The 22,919-nt window shown below is 39.8% G+C and overlaps 1 protein-coding gene across 6 annotated transcripts in view; it reads left to right on the forward strand.

Annotated features, from left to right (window-relative positions):
• spag9a (sperm associated antigen 9a) overlaps positions 1 to 9,940 on the forward strand; it is a 42,954-nt gene extending 33,014 nt beyond the window's left edge. For 3 of the 6 annotated variants that reach the window (XM_053514685.1, XM_053514686.1, XM_053514689.1), the window contains 14 exons: positions 10 to 162; positions 441 to 609; positions 764 to 997; positions 1,282 to 1,474; positions 2,919 to 3,041; positions 3,188 to 3,268; positions 3,387 to 3,454; positions 3,542 to 3,690; positions 4,343 to 4,514; positions 5,025 to 5,138; positions 5,328 to 5,363; positions 6,750 to 6,926; positions 7,593 to 7,739; positions 7,836 to 9,940. In XM_053514685.1, coding sequence (XP_053370660.1) covers positions 10 to 162; positions 441 to 609; positions 764 to 997; positions 1,282 to 1,474; positions 2,919 to 3,041; positions 3,188 to 3,268; positions 3,387 to 3,454; positions 3,542 to 3,690; positions 4,343 to 4,514; positions 5,025 to 5,138; positions 5,328 to 5,363; positions 6,750 to 6,926; positions 7,593 to 7,739; positions 7,836 to 7,966 — 1,947 coding nt within the window. In that variant the 3' untranslated portion in view covers positions 7,967 to 9,940. The remainder of the gene's footprint in view (positions 1 to 9; positions 163 to 440; positions 610 to 763; positions 998 to 1,281; positions 1,475 to 2,918; positions 3,042 to 3,187; positions 3,269 to 3,386; positions 3,455 to 3,541; positions 3,691 to 4,342; positions 4,515 to 5,024; positions 5,139 to 5,327; positions 5,364 to 6,749; positions 6,927 to 7,592; positions 7,740 to 7,835) is intronic. The other 3 variants (XM_053514688.1, XM_053514690.1, XM_053514687.1) reach the window with 2 other exon arrangements.
• Positions 9,941 to 22,919: the final 12,979 nt, after the last annotated feature.

The following is a 22,919-nucleotide window of genomic DNA, read 5'->3' on the forward strand; positions in this document are numbered from 1 at the left end:
TTTCTTTAGCTGTGGTGTGCAGCCGGTGTGAACCTCTCAGGCGGAAAGCCGCATGACACAGGCTCAGGTGTGTGTAGTAATGACTCTGGAGCTGAGGGAGAAATTTCTAGAACAAGAAAAGGCTCTCAGGGCAGCCTGGACCAACAGGAGCAGGAGCCCAAGGTAAAAGCCTTTGTCAGCACAAGCTGCAGAATTTTTTTGCATAACCCTTTTTTAGTAAAACATGGATATGTTTTTTATTTCACATAGATACATGGATTTGTAGATATGCATCAGAGCAACTTTTTTACCCCACTAGTGTGTCTACGTAATATTTTAAAATTCTAAACCTAATACATTTTTATAGTTATTTTTTAATACAGTTACTCAGTTAGCTTAATAACTCTAAATATCAAACAGTTTTTTTTTTCTAACCATGCGTATGTGCATGTATGTGTCAGGAGCAAGAACGAGAGGTTGCACAGATGGACATGTCCAGCCGTGTTTGGATCTGCACCAGCACACAATCCTCCACTAAAGTCATTATCCTAGACACCACAAAGCCCTCTGAGCTGCTGGATAGCTTCTACGTCTGCAACTCACACGTGCTGTGCATCGCCAGTGTCCCAGGTCAGATGACGCACAGCTCTAAGCGGATGTTATCTTGCTATATCTAAGTGTATTTTTATATGCTGTGTTTTATAGCACACGTCATTTGTATAGAAATCACATTAGTATTCTTATTAAAAATCACATTGTTATACATTTTTTGTTCACGCTTTAGGTGTCCTGGAGACAGACTATCCTGCTGGAGAAGAAATTCCTCCAGACTCGGAGGCTAGGCTTGAAGCTTCACTGACAGGCAGTTTGGCCAGTAACAGCTCACATGGCAGCGAGGGAGCTTTGAGTGGCATATCAGCGGTTGGCTGCACAGCAGAAGGGCCAGGGTCCGGAGCTCAGACAGGCAGCTCAGGAAACAATGAGCTGCAGGCAGAGCTCAGTCCTGTAAAAGGTAGAGGTAAGAACTATTCATCATAATTGGCATAAAGGCAGCTATTTTAAGAGAGCTGGGCTTGCAGAAATAAAGATAATAATATAATGTAAAGCTAATAATTATAACCTTTACACCATGATATACTGTAATGATTATAATAAGCCTAAGTCACATGGTTGTAGTTACCTAAAGAAATCCCTTAAAACACAATAGATATATTGCATTAAAAAAGTAAAAAAAGTTGCCTGGTGTATTTCTCATGTTCATGCACAATGATTAATGGTAAACTAACACTACTGTGTGTGCAGTGGACTTGTCCAGGGAACCTAGTCCCAATGAAGACGGGGTTCCCACAGCAGAGGAAGCCACTGAGGCTACTGAGGACGAGGAGGAGGCACCGGGTACAGATAGCAGTCAGCCTGGCATTTACACTGAGCATGTATTTACAGATCCACTGGGAGCACAGTCCACCGAGAGCTCTGTAGTCACAGACAATGTGAGGTGAGTACAGAGAGCATGAAAGGTTTGCTATAAATCTACCATTCTGTTCTTGACACACTTTCTTTCATGACATCCAGTTAATCTCTGGTGTGTATACAGAGCCAGTCTGTTGCTAGTGGATCGTATCATAGAGGTTTATCACTTTTTTTTCCAAGACTACTTCAGTGCCCTTAAAACAGCCTTAAATCAGACAGAATGCCTTAAAAAAAATAACAGACTCCCCAAGCCAAACTCTTTACTGTCAATATACATTCACTGGCCACTTCATTAGGAACACTGGTTAAACTGTTTTAAATGCAAATATCTAATCAGCCAATCACATGTCAGCAACTTAAAGCATTGAGGGATGTAGTCATGGAGTCAAGACGATCTGCTGAGGTTTAACCCGAGAATCAGAATGGAGAAAAAAAAGGTAATTAAAGTGACTTTAAACGTAGCATGGTTGTTGGTGCCAGATGGGCTGGTCTAAGTATTTTTGAAACTGCTGATTTGCTTGAATTCTTATGAACAACCATCTCTAGGGTTTGTAAAGAATGGTCTGAGAAAGAGAATAATATCCAGTGAGTGGCAGTTCTCCAGGTTAAAATGCCTTGTTTATGCCAGTGGATTCCTGCTGTGACATTTGGATGGCAGCGTCAGAATTTGGAGTAAACAACATGAAAAAAGCATGGATCCATCCTCCCTTGTACAAGTGGGGGCTTTTTTTTCTTGCTTTTTCTTCTTCCTATTAGTACCAACTGAGCATTGTTTAAATGACCCAGAATACCTGATATTGTTGCTGAGCATGTCCTTCCCTTTACGACCGAAGGATAATACACCACGTCACAAAGCAAAAATCATCTTAAACTGATTTCTTCAATCACTGAACTTAAATGGCCTTCACAGTCTCCAGATCACAATCCAATAGAGCACCTTTGGGGTAAGGTGAAACTGAAGATTCTCATCATGGATGCGCAGCCAACAAATCTGCAGCAATCTATGAAATGCAGAATTAAGGCAGTTCTGAGGGCAATATAGGGTCCAACCCAGTACTACCAAGGTATACCTTATGAAGTGTGTAGTGAGTGTATGCATATAATACCACGTTTCAGGAAAAAAATCATGCATCTCCCCCCTATATAAGCCTGCATGAATTTATGTTGTGACTCCCCATAGGTGATTGGTGGCTCTTGCAATCTTCTGAATCCAAATGCAAAGCCATTCTTAACAGCAATTGTAATCAGTGACACTGGCTGTGTGATTACAGTGATTACAGTGCTGACGTTCAAGTTCATCTCTTGTCATTTACCATATGGACTTACAGCTCTGTTGATTTTTTTTATTGACTATAGTTAATAATAATCTTACTTGGTACGTATCTGTTAATAGGAAACCAAGCTGCGTAAGTTGCTAATAAATAAAAGTAATGCCGTAATTAATTTTGTCTGTGACGTGTGTGTGACAGGGAATCAGATCAAGAGAGAGACGGAGCGGATTCTCCAAGCAACGAGCAGGATCACGTCAGGGATGAGACGCAGAGGATGAGCAGCACACTTCCTACTATGTGGCTGGGAGCTCAGAATGGCTGGTAAGTCTCTCTCTTTCTCTCTCTCTCTTTCCCTCTCTCACACACACACCTTTGATGTCCTTTACACCTTCATATATATGCAAATATTTATATAAGCCGGTGTTATTTGAATGTATGCTATGTTGTTTTCTCCCTCTTTCATTCAGCCTGTACGTGCACTCATCTGTGGCACGGTGGAGAAAGTGCCTTCATGCGGTGAAGCTGAAGGACTCCATTCTTAATATTGTGTAAGTTAAAAATAACTAATTATATGAGTCAGAGCAGCACCACATTTAACTAGTACTATCAAAATACACAGAAAAGACAGGCTGTAGCTGCCTGATGTTTAACTGCCACTTTTCACAGGCATGTTAAAGGACGGGTGCTTGTTGCTCTGGCTGACGGTACGCTTGCCATCTTCCACAGAGGCCTAGGTAAGAGCCTATACATCAGTAAATGCAATCCTCTCTGGTTTTTTTTTGGAGTTGTGCAATAAAGTGCTTTTTTTTACAACCATGTAGATAGCCAGTGGGATTTAACCAACTACCATCTGTTGGACCTGGGCCGGCCGCACCACTCCATCCGCTGTATGTCAGTAGTGCATGATAAAGTATGGTGTGGCTACAGAAACAAGATTTATATTGTCCATCCCAAAGCCATGAAGATTGAGGTTTGTGTTCATGTCACTTACCTGATCAATGCACTGTGTGCTGCTCTAAATCAGCAGCATTGCACTGTTCCTCCATTGAGCAGACTTTTATAGTTATATGCTTAATATTTAGCTGGGTGTGTCAAAAGTAAACTATAAGCATTAAAATAATAAATAAATAAATGCATTTCTAAGTCATATACTTTTTAACTAAGCATAAAGTTGGACAATGTGTCACAAAAATTGATCTTTTATATCAAACGATTTTGTGGTTTATGATATAGCTATGCTCACTCACTTACTCATCGTCTATACCGCTTAATCCTATATTTAGCGTCTATCCCAGGAGACTTAGGGCACAAGGTGGGGTCTCTGGACAGGGTGCCAATCCATCACAGGGCACACACATACACACATTACGGGCAATTTGGGAACGGCAATAAACTTGCATGTCTTTGGAAGGAAACCTAACAAGCACGCAGAGGACATGCAAACTCCATGCACACAGAGACGGGAATCGAACCCAGACCCTGGAGGTGCAAGGCGACTGTGCTAACCACTACACCACTGTGCCGCCTCATAGCCATGCTAATAACATTCATTCTGTTTGTGGAACCATACAATTAAAGACTAATGAGTGTGCATTTGTGTGTATGTGTGTGTGTATACGCAGAAGTCATTTGATGCTCACCCGCGGAAAGAGAGCCAGGTTCGTCAACTGGCCTGGGTAGGTGACGGGATCTGGGTCTCCATCCGGCTTGACTCCACCCTGCGTCTATTCCATGCACACACTTTCCAACATCTCCAGGATGTGGACATTGAGCCTTACGTCAGCAAGATGCTGGGTGAGGAGGAGGAGGAGGAGGAAGATGGGGGAGCTTACCTTAAACTCTAGCTGTGGCTTAATCTTTATTTAAAGAACATTTAAAGAACTATAGAAAGGGAAACCCTATGTTATGCAGTATTTTATTTTTTAACTAACGCGTTAAGAGAAAGTCTTATTGCTTGTTTGTTATCGGTTCATCTGAAACGTTCTTACACAGAAACAACGACTGAGCACTTTTTTTAGGAACACTATACTAATTCCGGGGTAGGGCCTTCCTTTACTTTGAAAACAGCATCAGTTCTTCATGGCATGAATGAAAAAATGTGAAGCTGCATGATTGTAAGCATCGCACCTCTGTTACATGTCAGCTGATAAAAGTAAGGAAGTGATCAAGTATTCCTAATGTAGTGCTCAGTGAGTGTATTTATACTGTTATCTCAGCTGTAATGTACTGAAGATGTGTGTGTGTGTGTTCGTGTGTGTGTGTGTGTGGTATTTGACTCTCATTGTTCCTCTCCTGCTTTAACAGGCACAGGTAAACTTGGCTTCTCTTTTGTGAGAATCACAGCCCTCATGGTGTCCTGTAAGCGGCTCTGGGTCGGGACAGGAAATGGCGTCATCATCTCTATCCCTCTATCAGAGTGTGAGTTTGCGAATGCATTTGAACAAGTGCAGGTTTTTAGAGAACTAGTTCTCTTAGTATATGTAGGAAAAATCATGCACTAAGTCGGTTTCGATCTCAACCAACTCCACACTTCTGCTGTCTACTTCTCCTCTGCCTTTCACTGTCCTACTGTATCTCTGACTGTCCTGTGGGTTATTTTGTCAATAGCTGTGGGTCTGCAGCATGGAGTTCTCGGGCTGAGGGGTGAGTGGGAAAACTGCTACATGCTTAGCAAACTGGCTGCGTTTAGACCACTAATCGCTGCTTCACTGGCACTGGCTTGTGCTTACCTCTTTATCTTTAGGTAGTTTTTTCTTATTTCCCTGTTGTTGTGTCATTAGCTTTTAGAGAAGAGTGCGGAATAAAATGCAAAGATAAAACTGATGAATAAGGAAACTCTCTCTCTCTCTCTCTCTCTCTCTCTCTCTCTCTCTCTCTTGCTCTTTCACTTGCTTAATGTTTCTGATTCACTTTATTAGAGTCATATTTAGAGTCAGCACCTTAACCTGCTCAGATCTAATGTTTTATGTTGTAGACCTCGTAATTTCTTCTTACTGTTTTTTTCAGTAGCACTATTAAACTTGATCAGTGTCTCCAAACAGAAAGAAGTTTGGCAAATCAAAATACACACAATGAAAATGTGTATGAGGACAGTGGTGTCTTAAGTGTATTTAAACTCATTTAGACGAATCGAGCTACCTCAGGCCGTTCATTCCTCTAAGGTTGTCAGATTTTGCTTGTGTAGAAGATTTTTCAGGGTTTTTCAGTAAGGTACATTCAAGCAGTGTGTATGTACACTACCGCTCAAAATCTTGGGATCACATTCTAACTCACTGGTTGTTTTTGATTTTGATTTCTTTCTACATTGTAAAGCAATACTGAAGGCGTCTAAAATATGCCATAATCTTATTTGAACATTTAATGGTGAGATGCATCTGCTACTAATGATCTGTAAAGCCTTCATAGCGGCTCTAATGACTCTAAGTGCTGTTAATTGGTGATTTTCGAGGCTTGTAACTCTAAATGAACTTCTTCTGTGCAGCAAAAGTAAGTTTTGGTCTTGCTTTGATGAGATGGTCTTCATGAGAGCCGGTTTCATCGTGGTGCCTAATTGGTTTTGCAAGTGTACTTGACAATCCTATTCATGCAAGAACTATTCCAGAACAGCTGACCTTCATGTCTTAAAATAACAAATGACTGTTGCTGATTGTTGTTACATAATTATCTAATTTTCCATATGTGTTATTTCATAGTTTTAAAATCCCAGTATTGTTATAGAATGCAGAAAAATAAATCAGTTAAAAAAAAAAAAAAAGAAATTTGCAAGTAATCCCAAACTTTTTTGAGCGGTAGTATATATATATGGTAGACATTGATCTGCTTTTTAGTGCAAGTGCATCCGCTTTAACAAATATGGTTACACTCATCTCAATATTAATACTTGGTCCACATGGAAAATCTATGTTTCTTGCTCTGGAGGCACTAAAGCACAAAAAACACAACAAACAAACAAACAAAAAGAGGACTTGCATTGTGACTGTGCTAAAAGCCTCATGATTAACATTGTCTGTTTTTTTCTCTGAACTGAAGCTAATAGGAGTGTTGGTGCGATAGCAAGCCGTCCTGGTGGTGCAGTACGAGTGTTCGGGGACGAGAGTGTGGACAGTGGGACGCCAGGCTCCTATGTACCCTACTGTTCTATGGCACATGCTCAACTTTGCTTCCATGGTCACAGAGACGCAGTCAAGTTCTTTGCTGCGGTGCCAGGTATCAATATTGCTTTTTACATCACTGGGCACATGACACACACCATGCAATGATGTGGTTATTACCATGTCAGTGTACTGCTGTGCTCAGAGTAGTTTATAGTCCATCTGGTCATGGGTGGTCCATAGACCTGTCAGTATAGTGGCCTGTATAAAGAATGGTTCTGAATTAAATTAAAATGTGTTCTTGTCTCAACCAGATGTAAAGTTCTGGCATTTTAAAATCTATTACCTCCAAAAGTTAAATGGAAGTGTATACACCGATTAACCATAACATCAAAACCCAAGGTGAACTGAACCTGATTACCAACTGTAGACCAGTAAACTGATGACAGGATCGTGGGCACCCAAGGCTTACCCATGCCTGCGGGACAAAAGGCCAGCCCTTCTGGTCTGATCCCACTGAAAAGCCAACGCAGCTCATATCGCCAAAAGTCACGGCTGGCCATAATAGATAGATACACACTGGTGCCGGACACTACAGCGCACCCAGGAGACAGACTCCAAAGGGTCAGAGCCACCCATGTGGCACAAGGGGAACCCATATGGTTTTAATGTATGACTGATCAGAGTATATATAAAGCATAAGTGTGTGTGGTGTAACAATATATGAAAAATATCATTTTGCCAGATTATTTTTTTTTCTCAGATTTTTTTTTTCTTTTAGGTGAAGTTGTTCCTCCAGCTGCAGTAGTAACTGACAGCATGACCCCAGACTCAGACTCGGCTTCCTCTAACAGTCCCTCACGAGAGCAGCATCCCAAGTTCATGCTGGTCATGAGTGGAGGGGAAGGCTACATCGACTTCAGGATGGGTAAGAACACTACAAACTTGTGATCATTTGTACTTCTTTCCCATTTTAAGCACTCTTACCCTCGGTGGTACTTAAACGCTGGCCTGTGTCTCGCAGGTGATGAAGATGGGGTGGGTGTAGCTGAGGACGAGGAACCTCTGGAGCCCACCCTGCAGCTGCAGTCCGCTCCCGCCAAAACCGAGCGCAGCCACATCATAGTCTGGCAGGTTGCCATGAATGACGAGTGAGCGGCCAATCACTGCCTCAGGTTTAACAGAGAACTCCGCCCCTCAAGCCACCCCGTGGCCTGCTGTTACATTTTTTTTAAGCAAAAATTATTAGAATTACGATTCCCATGATTATTATTAGAGGATGTACAGAAACTCATTTCATAAGGAATACTTTTTGTTTGTTGTGTTTTCTTTTCAAGTTTTACTACTTCTATTTCCACTCATGCCAAGGCATAAGGTTAAAGGGAATCTGAAAAATAAGGAAAAATGAAAGGGAGGAAATGAATCCGTCCAGGAGTGTAATTGCACAGTTTTAGGGACTGGGTTTCGTAAATGGCTCAGTGGCGAAAAAAAGAAAGTACTCTACTAGAGTACTGGAAGCACAGAAACCATGAAGGAAACACATGCTTTGAGTTTACACTACGACTGATCGTATAATTGCACATATGTAAGTGAATTCCCCATGCTTAAATCATTTTTTTTGTGCAAGAGAAATAGAACGATAGATAGATAGATAGATAGATAGATAGATAGATAGATAGATAGATAGATAGAGAGAGAGAGATAAGGACAGCTTATGAGGCTACATTGTGTGTGTGCACCGTCAGTGGTGTCTCAGTAGCATCATGTGATATTTCTAGAGCAACAGAAAGCTATTTTTGTTATCTGCTTGGCATGTGTCCTGTTCGCATTGTCCTAGAACCTGGTCTGTCTTGTTGTGTGTGTGCGTGCGTGCGTGTCTGTATGTGGAGTGGGTGGGTGTGTGTGAAGTAGTCCAGTGTGTTTTAAAAGCCTTAGCACTAGATTCTGCCTGATGTGGTAGCACCTGTATGCTAGAGCTTGCTGGCACTTTAAAATAGCGACCAATTTAATTAGATCTAAACGCAGATCTACACTTATTCTAAAAAACTACTTTTTTTTTGTTTTCCAAAAAAGGGGCTAGCCTGCTACCAAAGGAAAAACTGTAGAACAAATGCATAACAGCCTCTAATTACCTGCATTCTCTTTAGGCTTTTATTTTATTTTATTTTATTTTATTTTTTGGGGACTTTTCACTATTAAATTTTCATATAAGATCAAATTTTTTAAAGGCCTCATTTCTTGACAGGGATTTTTATCAGAACCACTTTGCATCGTACCTTACTTTGTCTCCAAGCACTAAACCTGTGTGTTTTGTGCATGTAATTTTGTTTCAACACAAACGTTTACATGTATGGTCTTCGATATCGAAACTAGTCTGTTTTTCATTCTTATCTCATAAAAAAAAAAATAATTACACGTGTCTTTCCTTTAGTATGGTCTGTTAAAATGAAAGCACAGCAGGCCAGTTTTTTTTTTTTTTTTTTTTGTATTTAAAGGAAATAAATCAAGCAGTCAGGGTTTTGTTTCACAAGGGAAATATTCATATAGGTATTTTGCCATTCCAGTATTTATTTTTTCATAATGAATCTTGTGGTTCAGAATGTAACTTTTTACATGAACATTATAACAGTGTGTGTAATGTCAGGCAGTCGGGATGGGTTTATGTGTTATGTTATTGCAGACGTGAAGGAATTGCATTATTACCGGTCGATTTGTGTAACATTATCATGGATTAGAATGTGTAGGATATACAGAACAACCTCTGTGTAAATCGTTTGGAATTTAACATTCATTGTACTAAGCTATGCATGTTTTTTTAAAGGACACTGCAATGTGTTTGTTCAAGTCCCTGATTATTGCCACCTTTTTGGGTGGATCAGAGTGTGTGTGTGTGTGTGTGTGTGTGTGTGTGTGTGTGTGGGTGTGTGTGTGTGTGACTGATGTAGAACAGTGTGGGTGTGGGTGCGTATGTATGGACGGTTGCTTGATCCTTTAAACGACACAGGATGTGCTGTGGTTGTCACAGCTTGCCATTACTGTGGTTTTTTTCCTGTTCAATGTTTGCTAAAACAGCATCATAGCCTTATTTTTAACAATCTAATAAACTCAATTTCATGGGAATTAACAGCCGCTGCTGGTCTATTTGCAGTTCTTTTTTTAGTCCTTCTTACAAAAACCAAGGTGTTAAAATGCTGCCGGTTTCTGGTAAAAGGTACAGTAAGGTGAGCGACAGATTTTTCACACAAACGAGCCTCCCAGTGGACTCTAATACTCAGAGGGGGTTCATTTTATTCACAGACGCTTGAAGAAATAAATCCGAGCAGAATGCTTCTTATATAAGTTCACTGCACGTTTACTCTGACTGCGAACGTCATTATGATATGACATTTGCACAGAGTTATCGTACAGTATAATGAAACCTAGAGAATATGCCAATTAGCATTTTTTATTAAGTAGTAGTGTCTTGTTATAAGGTGTATGAATAAGTTGCTCTTACTACAAATTATGTACAAATCTAAACTTTATCTAAAGTCTATGATTTTATGTTTTCTCTCTTTCCATTATGACAGAAATACACCATACACCCGTGCCATAATGCATACTCATTCACACCAAAGGGCAGTTTTGATGAGCCACTCGTCCTACTGTGACGTTAGAGGAAACCAGAGAAGAAGAGAAATATGAAATCCAGACCCCTCAATCTGTGGTGCGCCAGAGCTATGCTTACATTGGTATTAAACATTTTTAGAGGGCATACAAGGTGGCATGGTTGCAAAGGGGTTAGCACCTCCACAGACGAGGGTTTGACTTCTGCCTCAGGTCTGTGTGCATGGAATTTGCATGTTCTCCGCTTGCTTGGTTAGTTTCCCTCAGGTACCCTGGTTTCCTCCCACAGTCCAAAGACATGCAGATTATGCTAACTGGTGTTTCTAAATTGCACATATTGTGAGAGTGTATCTGCTTATGCCAACCCATTCAGGGTGTACCCCACCTCAGGCCCCGAGTCCCCTGGGATGCGGTCCAGGCCTCCTGTGACCCTGAACAGGATAAGAGGTACAGAGAATGAATTAATGCATACAAATACTTAAAATGGAATGTAACAAGACTGTAATTTAAAGCACTACTACAGCGTATTGCAAGTAACAGAAGACAAAATAATATATATATATATATATATATATATATATATATATATATATATATATATTTTATAACAATCATACACTGCCTGGACAAAAAGAAAAGTCTAAGATTTTGTTTGATCAACCTTAGCTTTGATAACGACTCACAATGTGGTGGCCTTTTTATCTATGAAAATGATTCCTCATGCTACCTTTTCCACAATTTGTGTCCTGGATTATGCCTGCACCATTAGCAAAAAAAAAACTCCATTGATGAGAAAATTTGGTCATTAAGTTCATTCAGGACTTAATGTTGCACATAAGGTTGCTGAGCAACTGAAACAATGCCAGCTTCCAGAGGCTTGTACAGTGGGTACTACGTATGATCGGTGCTTTGCTTCTTACCCCTAACCTGACTACACTTACAATTTATTTTCTTATGGCCGGCTGTAGAGCTCTCATCACACTGTGTGTGAGGAAATGCAGTTACTTTTACTATTATACATAGCTGTGATTTATACTGTCATTTTGTTTATGATGCAGCTTCATCGAGCATTTAAGCAGCACCGTGTTTCAGAAGTTACCGCTTTCCTTCAGTGGTTTAATAATGTGTTGGACAGATCTTAAACCAATCACTGTAATTTTACCCATCTCATTAATCTTTCCTTGATGCAGGCCAAATTCTTTACCCTGTTTTATTTTTTTTGACCAGCCAAATTGCTCATTGTGTGTGAATGAGCGTGTTAGTGTTTGTGTGTATGTGTGTTCCCTGCGATGGATTGGCACCCTGTCCAATGTGTACCCTGTCTCGTGCCCTGGGATAGGCTCCAGGCCCCCTGTGACTCTGTACACAGGATAAAGCTGTATAGACGATAAGTAAGTGATCGACTTAATATGTACAAGGTTTCTTGCAAACAGTTCTTTTATTTATTTATTTATTTATTTATTACTTACACTCATGAGCCAGGTTTATTGCCTGCCATTTAAAAGGGCTGGGTTAGATTCCAAGCCAAAGCCCAGACCCCTTATCACTGGATGCATTCCTGTCCCAATCCTGGAAGAAATTGGGAGGTTTTTGTCAGGAAGGTCATCCAGCGTAAAACCTGTGCTGAAAGATCAACACCCCACTCACCGTCTACTTCATTAGGAATGCCTGTACACCTTTCCATTTATTGAGGATTCCAATCAGCCAATCATATGGCTTGAGCACAGAATAAAAAAAAAGTCTGATCTCTGTGACTCTGTAACTGTGCCATGGTTGATGCTGCCAGATGGGGTAGGTTAAGTATTTCAGAAACTGCTGATGTCCTGGGATTTTCACACACAACACTCACTAGAGTTTACACACAACGGTGCGAAAACAAAAGAACACAGAGTGAACAACAGTTCTGTGGGTGGAAACGCCTCGTTGATGAAAGGTCAGAGGAAAATTGCCAGATTGGTTTGAACTGCCATGAAGGATAATGTAACTTAAATATTATTATTTTTTTACAGGCATGGCGAAGAGGAAAGCATCTCAGCATGCACAACACATTAAACCTTGGGGTGGATGGACTACAGCATTAAAAGACCACATTAAGCTCCACTCCTGTCAGCCAAGAGATCAAAATCCAGAATGGACACAACTAAACAGTTGAAAATAAATAAATAATGAATAACCTGGACTTTTTCCCAGTCTTCAGCTGTCCACTTTGGGTCTGTGCCCATAATAGCCTTATTTTTAATGTGTTGAGCATCGTGAGAGTTTTTTCCGCTCACTAGGTTATTCAGAGTTAAAGCTTTACATGCTATAATTCCTTATAGACGTCCTGATTGATTTTGCATAATGGATCTAAGTAAAATGGCTGACTGAATCACTTAAGCAGCACTGCTGCATCACTGAATATCAAAGTGATGAATGACAGACATTACAAAATAGAAGCGTTGAGATTGGATGCAGTTCGCTCACTCGCCACGAGGTGGCAGCTGTGGATCAGTCTGAGCCTTGAGGAAAATTACATCACTAGCTCTCCTCCCTTCTCTTTGTAATTGCCTCTCTCCATCTACCACTCACAGTAACTAAACAGGTTGATGAGGTATGCTTCGGCGTACAGATGGGACTCCTGATGTCAAACACACACACACACACACACACACACGCATTTACATTGTTCTCTGTAGCTGGTTACGAGTATAATGTAATGGGGATACGTCAACCATCCTGTGTGTGTGTGTGTGTGTGTGTGTGAGTTTTAACAAAGCAGCGGATGCTCATCTCCCTAAATGCCGCTGCCATATCACTGTATCAGCCCATAATGCCTGTGTTCATGGCTGTGTTAATTGACGTGTTCAGTTGTTTAGGAAAATGGTGTGTATTGTAATGGCCTATGTGGTGACAAGTGATAGCAAAATTAGCTAGTGGATTTTCTGAAGCATGAAGAGAGACGCAAGCGAAGCCCAAGCCGCCTACGCACACTGAGAGAGAGAGAGAGAGGGAGGGAGGGAGGCTTCCTTGTTTGCTCACTCAACCTTCCCTACATGGCTCAGGAGGCAGCGCTTACGTAAGCCAGCCAGCTGCTCTGTCACAGAGACCCTTGGGTCCTGTGCATGTGTGTGTGTGGTGTATGTTTGTTGTCACACTCAAGTCCCTAACGTGTGTGATTCAGAGGCATCCCTGTCAGCTTTCTGTACATTACAGTAGCTGATAATATGATTGAAAACCAATCATATGTGTATGTGTGTGTGTGTGTTTTGTGAAGCATTGACAGCCGTGCAATCATACAGTCACAGTGCTCTCCTGATAACCTTTTTCTTTCTCACCCACTCTCTCTCTCAAGGATGTTTGCTATTATGTGTACTTAAGGTCAGAGCGTATGTTTGTGTATGTGTGTTTGTGTGTGTGTGTGTGTATAGATCAGGGTCCATGTTTGGGTATCAGACCTTGATCTTCAGGTAGGGCTCAAGGCATCTGTTGCACACGGTCAATATTGACCTCGGTAGTGCATCAGTCTCTCTTTGTTGTTACTACGAAAGCTCTTCGCCCGTAGCCGTCTGTGATCTAAAGACTAGAGTGGTCACGCTGTTAACGTATTTTTGCATGTGATGCGCAAATGGCGTCACTCTTTGCGCCCACACGATTTCCTACCATCCTCCAGCCCCGACGTTATTACACACCACACATGTGTGAGCCCCCGCACGCACTCCCAATGGTGAGAATTATATGCTTCTCTTAAAAGAACCGATGTGCATAATAATGTGTGGTGGGTGATTTTATACCCTGGCGCTATCATATTTAAAGCCTTATTTGTAAGTCAATATCATACAAAAGCTACAAGCAGCATGCCACATGTGTTCTTCGTCTGGTGAGATTTTCCTAAACAAAAAGATGCGCAATATTATCACAAGCTAAAAATATACCAGCATTTTGCGTTTACATAAAATCATTCATCCATCCTTTAATTCATTCATTCATTCATTCATTCAATCTCAGGAACTACTTTATTTTGGTCAGAATTGTAGCGGATCCAGAGCACATTAAACCCAGAAACATTGTGTGAGAGGTACACGTATTCACACACTCGATTACAACTTAAAGATAATTTAAGGCCCTGGCATGTTCAAATATAGTTTAAAAAGAACATGTTCTCATCGTTTTCATATTAGGCACAAATGATTTATACTGTGCCCAAGAACGATTGCATTAACTAGAACACATACCCCTGTTGGCCATTAACCAGAACACATACCCCTGTTGGCCATTAACCAGAACACATACCCCTGTTGGCCATTAACCAGAACACATACCCCTGTTGGCCACTGTGCACATTATTTTTGCTCTCCGTTCCCGGGTATGCTTGTGTATTTATGTATTTATGTATTTACACTCTCCAGTACAGCAGGTGGCAGTGTGGGCCTACTTACTTTGTGAGCCTCCATTAAACACAAGTGAAGAAGAGGCCTAACATTATTGATATTTCAGAAAAAAATGCCAAGGGTAACACTCTCTTGTACCGTCCTACTATATCAAATACTAGCCGAAGTACCCGGCGTTGCCTGCGCTTTTCATAGTTGAAACCTTGAGGTGGTTGTGTAAAGTATTTTTCTTGTATTTTTCATTCCTTCATTACTAATTTACCATTTTAATTTTAGAAAGGAGTTTCAAAGGCTGCGGTTAAAATTCCTACTGAAGTTAAAAAAAAAAAAAAAACTCTTGGATCTTGCAACCTTCTGCAACTATCTGTGATAGTCAGTAGGCTATATGAGATTGGCGTGTGCTATGTGCACGCTGAGATTTCGTAGGAAACCAAAGGCGGTGATGATTTCATATCTTTTTTTTTTTATTTATCCCCCTTTTTTCAGAATTTTCCGATTTTCTCCCCTAATTTAGTAGTGTCCAATACCTCCTAGTCACTGGAGGCTCCCACATTAAGCTTCTAGTGCCAATCTAGACCGACCCACGTGTTTCCTCCGGTCACCGAACATTTTTCCGAACTGCCGTTGGGGGCGGTGTAACACACTCGGAGGAACAGCGCTATCTTTTTTTTATTTTATTTTATTTTATTTTTTTATTCTTTCAAAACAGCTTACAACAGTATTTAAGAACAGCGCTATCTGCTCCCTCTGCCTGTGCAAGCTCACAGACGCCCCTGATTGGCTCGTAGAGCCGTCATTGATGTGGGAGCACTGAGTACCTCTCGTCCCTCCGGAGGCCTAGAGAGAGCTCGGCTGTGAGAGGTTACGGCATCACCTGGGGATCGAATCAGCAATCTCCGGATGATTTCATATCTAAACAGTGATCTACTTCCCTTTTATCATTCTAAAGACCACATTTTCCAGCACACTCGGAATGATTGTGTTCATTGATCAAAATTAACCAAACTTTGGGGTTCCCAGGGCCCTAATATAAAAAAATCCTGAGCTCAGATTTGATTTTGATTAAAAACTGAAAAGAAAAGAATTTCTAGTCAGATGCACTATAATCATTTAGTCCCACGTCAATCTTCGCTCTCTCTCTCTCTCTCTCTCTCTCTCTCTCTTTCTCTCTCTAACTAGGACTCTGCACATATTTTATTAAAGTTGCTGGTCTTTAGTGTCTAATCTAATGACTTCTTACAAGATGAGTAGAAAGATTAAAGGTATCATCAGAATTCAGGATTTCACAAACTGCATATTGATTGGACAAAATCCTGTTATAAAGTATGATATTATTTAAGTGCAGAAGTTCAAACATTCCCCCATTGGTGTTGTCAATTCCCACACTTTGTCTGTGACTCTAACCAATACCAGCATGTCAATGACATAAAATAATAAATTTTAATGAGTTTTTTTGGGGAGTCGCTTGTGTTAAGGTTGGATTCAAATTGTACAAATTCTTTACACTGGATATTGATATCTAAAGCTTGTCATATAGTTTAAACTTCAATACAATATATGACCATATTGTAATAAAAAAGGTTTTCATTTGAGACAGAAAACCACTGAGATATTAAGGTGTTAATGGCCTTGCTCAAGCAAAGCACACTTAAGCAAAGGAAAGGCTATTAGTCTTTAATTATAATATTGCAGTTTCTCTCCTACCCTTTTCGTTTCCCATACTCAAAGCTCTATATCCTGTTCATACTACAAATTATGTTCTTCCTTCTTTCTGCTAATCCATTAGCACTATGCAGGCAGTCAATTTTACACACAGCAATCGTATCCATGCCCTTGTCCTCCCTGTCTATTAGGTTCATAACTGGAAATAAGCTGCCAACACTTTAATTAGGAGGCAGTGTGATTGGTTGAGCATCAGAAAGTGACAAGAGCCATTCAGCCAATAGATTCCCCTAAAAGGGGATATCCATAGTGCAGTGGGAATGGTTGACACGGTGCTCTTTGAGGTCAAGGTACTAGATCTTGGTGGACTGCTTGTGGGCAGTGTGTGTGTGTAGTGTGTGCAAGAGGCATTCTCAGTTCTCTCTGTCTATACATAGTGTCCCAGCTGTACGCATTCAATTCAATTTAATTTTATTTGTAAAGCGCTTTTAACAATTGACATTGTCGCAAAACAGCTTTATACTATCAAAAGAATTATTTAAGTTTGTATGAGATGTGAACATGTATGAATCAAAATGATAAGATTGTCCCCGATGAGCAAGCTGAGGACGATGGCGAGAGTGGGAAAACTCCCTAAGTTGGTGATAGGAAGAAACCTTGAGAGGAACCAGACTTAACAGGGAACCCATCCTCATTTGGGTGAACGGATAGCTGGGATTGATCTGCATTATACTGTGTGAGACTGGAAGTTCAGTATAACAGAAGATGTGTTTAAGTAAAAATTGAGTCCAGTTCGTTATTGAAGGCTCATAGACTGTAGGAAACCCCAGTCCTGAACTATTGAGTGGCTGAAGTCACAAGTTCTCAGAGAACAGCTGTCTGTATCAGCCGTGGACAGGATCGTCTTCATGGAAAGGTGAACCGTCTCCAGTCACCACATGCATCCCAGGCAGACCACATGGGGCATCCATGCGACGAGATATCCAACCAGAAGCAGGACACCAGGACGAGTCAGACAGCTCCAGGGGGCAGAGGGGGTCTGAAACACATGTATAGCTCGACAGAGAGACAGACATTGCAGTGGTGTGTTGAGTGTTCTAGCCCTTATATGCTCCCTACTTCCTCCTTCTGTCACAGTCCTTCTCTCCATACTCTCCATTCTTTGCTGTCTCACTTCTCTCATTATTTGTCTTTTTCTCCCATAGCTTTACATTTCATTGGGACATCCCACTGCTTCTACATCAAGTGTGCAGCTGGTCGTTAGCCTGTGTTATTTAGTGAAGTTCCTCTGATTGATTTGCGTGTTTGGTGTGCAAGTCCTGGCAGCAGCACCCTGCACCTGTTTAGTACCACCCCCACATGCATTCTTGGCCTTATTTGCATCAAGCAAAGAGGTACCTGTATTAGATAGATACCCAAATACAAAAATCAAACAAATTTCGAAAAAACGGTAAGAATACACAGAAGTTTTTTTTTTATCTCTTTGTATTTGAAACTATGCCAGCTAAGTAAAATGCAAAAACAGGCCGCAGGCCAATGATTAATTTTAAGGGCCCAAAGTGTAATGATTTTTCAAACTTATCATAGAGCGAAGGTTGTTAACATTTGGGCCATTTTCCAGATGCATCAAAAGCAAAATATTTCCATTGGGTCAACTGGGTACCTTAAAAGATACTGTAGAAGAGACAACAAACATATCAATGTAGTTTAGCAACACTAGATTTCCTAACATGGTTAAACATAAGCAATTTTGGAGAAAAAAAAGTGGCACTACTCAAAACTGGTGCGACAAATCATTATGACAAAACAAGAAAAATCAATAATCAGTAAGAATTAAATAGTAACTGTTGTCACCATTCAGTCACCATTCTCCATTCAAAATTAAGGATTTTTCAGGCCTTAACATTCGACAAGCTAGAAGAAATCTCAACTTTGCCCCAATTGTCATAGTAATCTGCTCAAGACTTTCTTAGTTCAATAAAAAGAGTGCTATGACAACTTCCAAGTTTTGCCCGTCATTACCTTATAATTGTTATTCCTCTAAAGCGCAGGAATAATCCTTTAACTAGTTACCATAGGTCTTAGAGGGCCCCCAAAATGTGTCTGCTAATACTCTGGCTGAAAAAAAAAAGATCAATTATTTTTATACTTCAAACACTGTCTGTTTCAACCCTCTTCCTAACACACCATTTCAGTGCCAATGTAAATAAGCTTCAGTGAACAGCAGAACTGGGTACCAAGCGAGGGGAGGGTTCTTATATGAGGTCACAATAGGGGGAAATCTAATCTATAGTTAATCTAACTACAAAAGTGGGTGAGAAAAGATAAAAAGCAGAAAATGTGCTTTTATAAGCTGGAAAGTTTGGCTTTGAAATGCTATTGTGACTCAGGCACGGATTTCCTAATTCAAGACACATCCTTCTTGTTAAAATGGGCCCAGGATCAAGCCGAGAGGCATTCAGACGGAGAGATGAGAACTCTAGAAAGTAAAGTCAGTCTGAATATAGAATAGTCGAGTGTACAGGTCTCATCCAAAAAAAAAAAAAATCACAGATCAAAAGAACATTAATTTACTGAGACATGAAAAAGGCTTGAACAAGGTTAGAGAAAAGCTTTGAACTATTCTTCTCTGCTGAATACTTTCTATCTAGAATGTGTTTAGGAATGTGCTGCACATGTGTTTTTCCATAATTCCAGATGTCGGGGAACATGACGAACTATTTCGATCATTATTATGACATTCAATTTAATTCAATCTTATTTGCCTATCAACAATGGACTTCACAATGCAACTTTGCACAAACTTGAATGTAGATATAGACACCTAATAAACGAACCTGAGGAGAAAAGGGATGGTGTGTAAGGAAGAAATCCTGAGAGGAACCAGACTCAAAAGAGAACTTAAACTCTGGATTGCAAGAGAAAGATGACAGTGAACATATTGTGCTTACGAGACCAGGGACAGGACAGGGTCTTTGATTACAGCCGCACTACAAGTCCACAATATCAAAGTGAAATTATCCACTGAAGCAAGAGTTACATGATGTGTTTTGAAGCAAATGAAATATTTTTGGATATTTTTTTTGAGTATATCAGCTTGTTTACGGATTGTGCTCCAGAGTTTATAACATATGCAAACCCTTGGCCGAAGTACTTAACAATTCTGCCACAGCTGACTCTGAGTCTTTCATGGCTAACTGCATTATAAAACAGCTTGTCTCACTCACTTACACACACACACACACACACACACACACACACACACACACACACACACACACACACACACACACACACACACACTCCAGCTCTTGTGCCAGTCTCTCCTGTGAAGTTTGGGACAGTGCCATGTTATTTTATAAAGCTGGCTAAAAAAGTGTGAGGAATAAGAGGGCAAAGGTAGAAGAAGAAAAAGAGTAAAAATAACTGAAATAAAACAGTGAGTGGATGTCATTGATCAAGAGTTCAATGGGGCCTCTAAGTGAAACTGATCGGTCCAACTGTTAGTGTTTTTTAGTTTGGCAGATGTGTGTTTTTGCTGGGAAAGAAGAGGTCATAAGCCTGGACTGAAATGGCACGTGTATGGCAGGTGTCGTGTCTTGTCAGGGTGGTGAAGCCCACTTTGACCTTTATTTATCCTCCTCCTATTTCATGGCTATATTTCACATCTCCTCAGTGAGCCATATGTTTGATCATCTAATTGTGTTTCTGAGGCACAGTGGAAGTGGGAATATACAGTGGATGGAAAAACTATAAAACATATTGATTTAGGAGTGGAAGTACTGCTACATTAATAATAATTCACTTAATAAAAGAAAGAAAGAGTAGTGCTTGGGAACATTTCTAAAGTTGTCTGGTGAAAAAACACAAATTACACTTTTATACTGTATGTCTAAAATACTCACTCACTTGCTCAGTCACTCACTTATCGTCTATACTGCTTAATCCTGTAGCAGGGGGTCAGGAGGCTATCCCAGGAGACTTACAGTAGGGCACGAGGTGGGGTACATCCTAAACAGGATGGACAATCCATCACAGGGCACACACACTCATGCAATCATTCACACACTATGGGCAATTTAGGAAAGCCTAACCTGCATGTTTTTAAGGAAACCGGAGCACCTGGAGGAAACGCACGGGAACTCCATGCGCACAAAGGCGGGAATCGAACCCAGACCCTGGATCTGCAAGGTGACAGTACTAACCACTAAGCCTCCATGCTAACTTGTCTAAAATACATACAGCTACTTAAAAAAAGTGTTAGAACTAAGGAATACACTTTTGAACAGTTATGTTAACTAAAACATGGGCTTTTCTAACCCAAAAGAAATTTCACTGCAGGAAATTATAGTCCTGTACTTACAAAACCATATTACACCATAGTATTACTGAAGCACTTTAGTGGATACCATGGTATTACTATGGTCATGTACCATATTATACCATATAAAAAAAATACTATGGTATATACCTTGGTGAATACCATGGTAGAAACTGTGGCTCTTCTTTGGGTTCTGTGGTACAGTGGTACTATGGTGCGCACTGCAATTTTTCATGTCACTTATGATGTACAACAGTGACTACCAAAGTTCAGCAGGTATCTTATATGGTACGTTTGTACACACTGTTCCATAATACATATGTTACCTGTTAAGTTATCTGCTGAACTCATGGTCACTGTGATAGTACCATGAAATTCACCAAAGTATTGTGTAGTTTTGTGGATGTTATCATAAGTAAAACTTGTTGGGTAACTTGCCACTGTTATTTATATTCATAACTATATAAATATTACCATTAATATACATAAACATGTATAGCATATTTTTTTTTATAGTTCCCTGGTATGTTTTATAATACCATACTAAGGTACTATTGTACTAAAGTATGTACAGTGGTAGAACCATGTATCATAACATTAGCAAATACAAAAATATATACTGTACAGTATACCATGATACAGGTATCATCAGACCAACATATACCATGGTTAAAAAATGTGAAATGCGTCAAATGCCGTTGGACTTTCAGTATTTTTTTTTATACATAGAAGCAAAGATGCTTCACACAAAGTGGCATCGTAAGCTTAATACTGAGCTGTCATGCTGTAAAACTTCAAGATGTGGCTTGTTAGTCTAGTTCAGTCACATTTGGTTAATGGGCACAGTTCCACAGGTTGGATGTTGAGCTGTAAAAATTACAACATCTGTACAGGTTTTGCCTCACATAATTTGCAGATCATTATCATGCTGTTTAGCAGTGAAAATGAGGATACCTGATAAATTGGGCTCATCTGTCTCCACTGTCTTACGCATTGATGCTGCTCACTGAACATTTGGCACAGAGCTTCAGCAGAAAACTTCATTATTGTGACTGGATCTCAAATTTGCATTATATAAAAGTTCCACATGCAGTTTTTTAAAACTAGTTAACATTTATTGTTTTCTTAGGTTAAATATACTGGGGTTAACATTTTATTCTTTTATTCAAAAATCAAATAAAAGTCAAAGTAGCATTATTTCATTTTCCTCAAAAGGACAAAACATTACAGCTACACATGTAACCGTCTCTGTAAAAGGATGAATCGAACGAGATGATGGGTTTCACCGCCAAATGAGATAAATCCATAAATCCAAGTAGAAAGAAGTTCGAAATAGTATTAGAAATTAAAGTGAATATTTTGTGCATGCTTTCTTTGTGTCACATGGGTGTTAAAAACCACAAATTATGACAAATTATGTCAAATTGTTTTGATCATACCAGTGTAATTTTGTGTTAGTTGAGCTCCACTATAACTCCAGCTTCTATAAATTTGTCATAATGGATGAACGTTTGCCTGTCCCAGTGTTTTAACTATTAACTATTAATAATATGTTGGGTGAGAGTTAATAAAACTATTGTAAACACATTCTTTGGTTGTGATTTTGTAGTGAGTCACTGGCTGCAAATCGGAACAAAGACAAAATATTTTGTAAAAAAAAAAATTTAGTTACAAAGATTGTTGACGATGGAAAACATTAAAGACCAGATAAAAAGTTCAAATTATAACATCATCAGTCCTATCTTTGTGAATTTTTGTTTCAATTCTTTAGCTGATTAACAGCACTTTGATCAAAGTAGTCCATGACTGCTGGGGAAAGTCTAGTATACCAGAGCCTTCCTTCAACTTATTCATCCTGGATTTAATATTCTTCAAAATTAAATTGATTTCATTTATATCACTCACTGCAGCTACTGTTTTGTCCCAGCATGAACTATTGCTTAGTCGATCATGTGACAGGAAGAAACGATGTGATTGTTTTTTTGCTATGAAATGCACTTGTCACTCTTACATACTGTAACATCAAAACATGTTTAAAGCTTCTAAAAGAAAAAAAAATATATATATATATATCAAATTTTTTAAAATGTTATAAGCAACTTTGTGTGTGAGGAAAATAATTAAAGTTTAACATAAAATAGTTTCTCACCAC

The sequence above is a fragment of the Clarias gariepinus genome, chromosome 16 (assembly GCF_024256425.1).
Source record: "Clarias gariepinus isolate MV-2021 ecotype Netherlands chromosome 16, CGAR_prim_01v2, whole genome shotgun sequence".
Taxonomy (NCBI): domain Eukaryota; kingdom Metazoa; phylum Chordata; class Actinopteri; order Siluriformes; family Clariidae; genus Clarias; species Clarias gariepinus.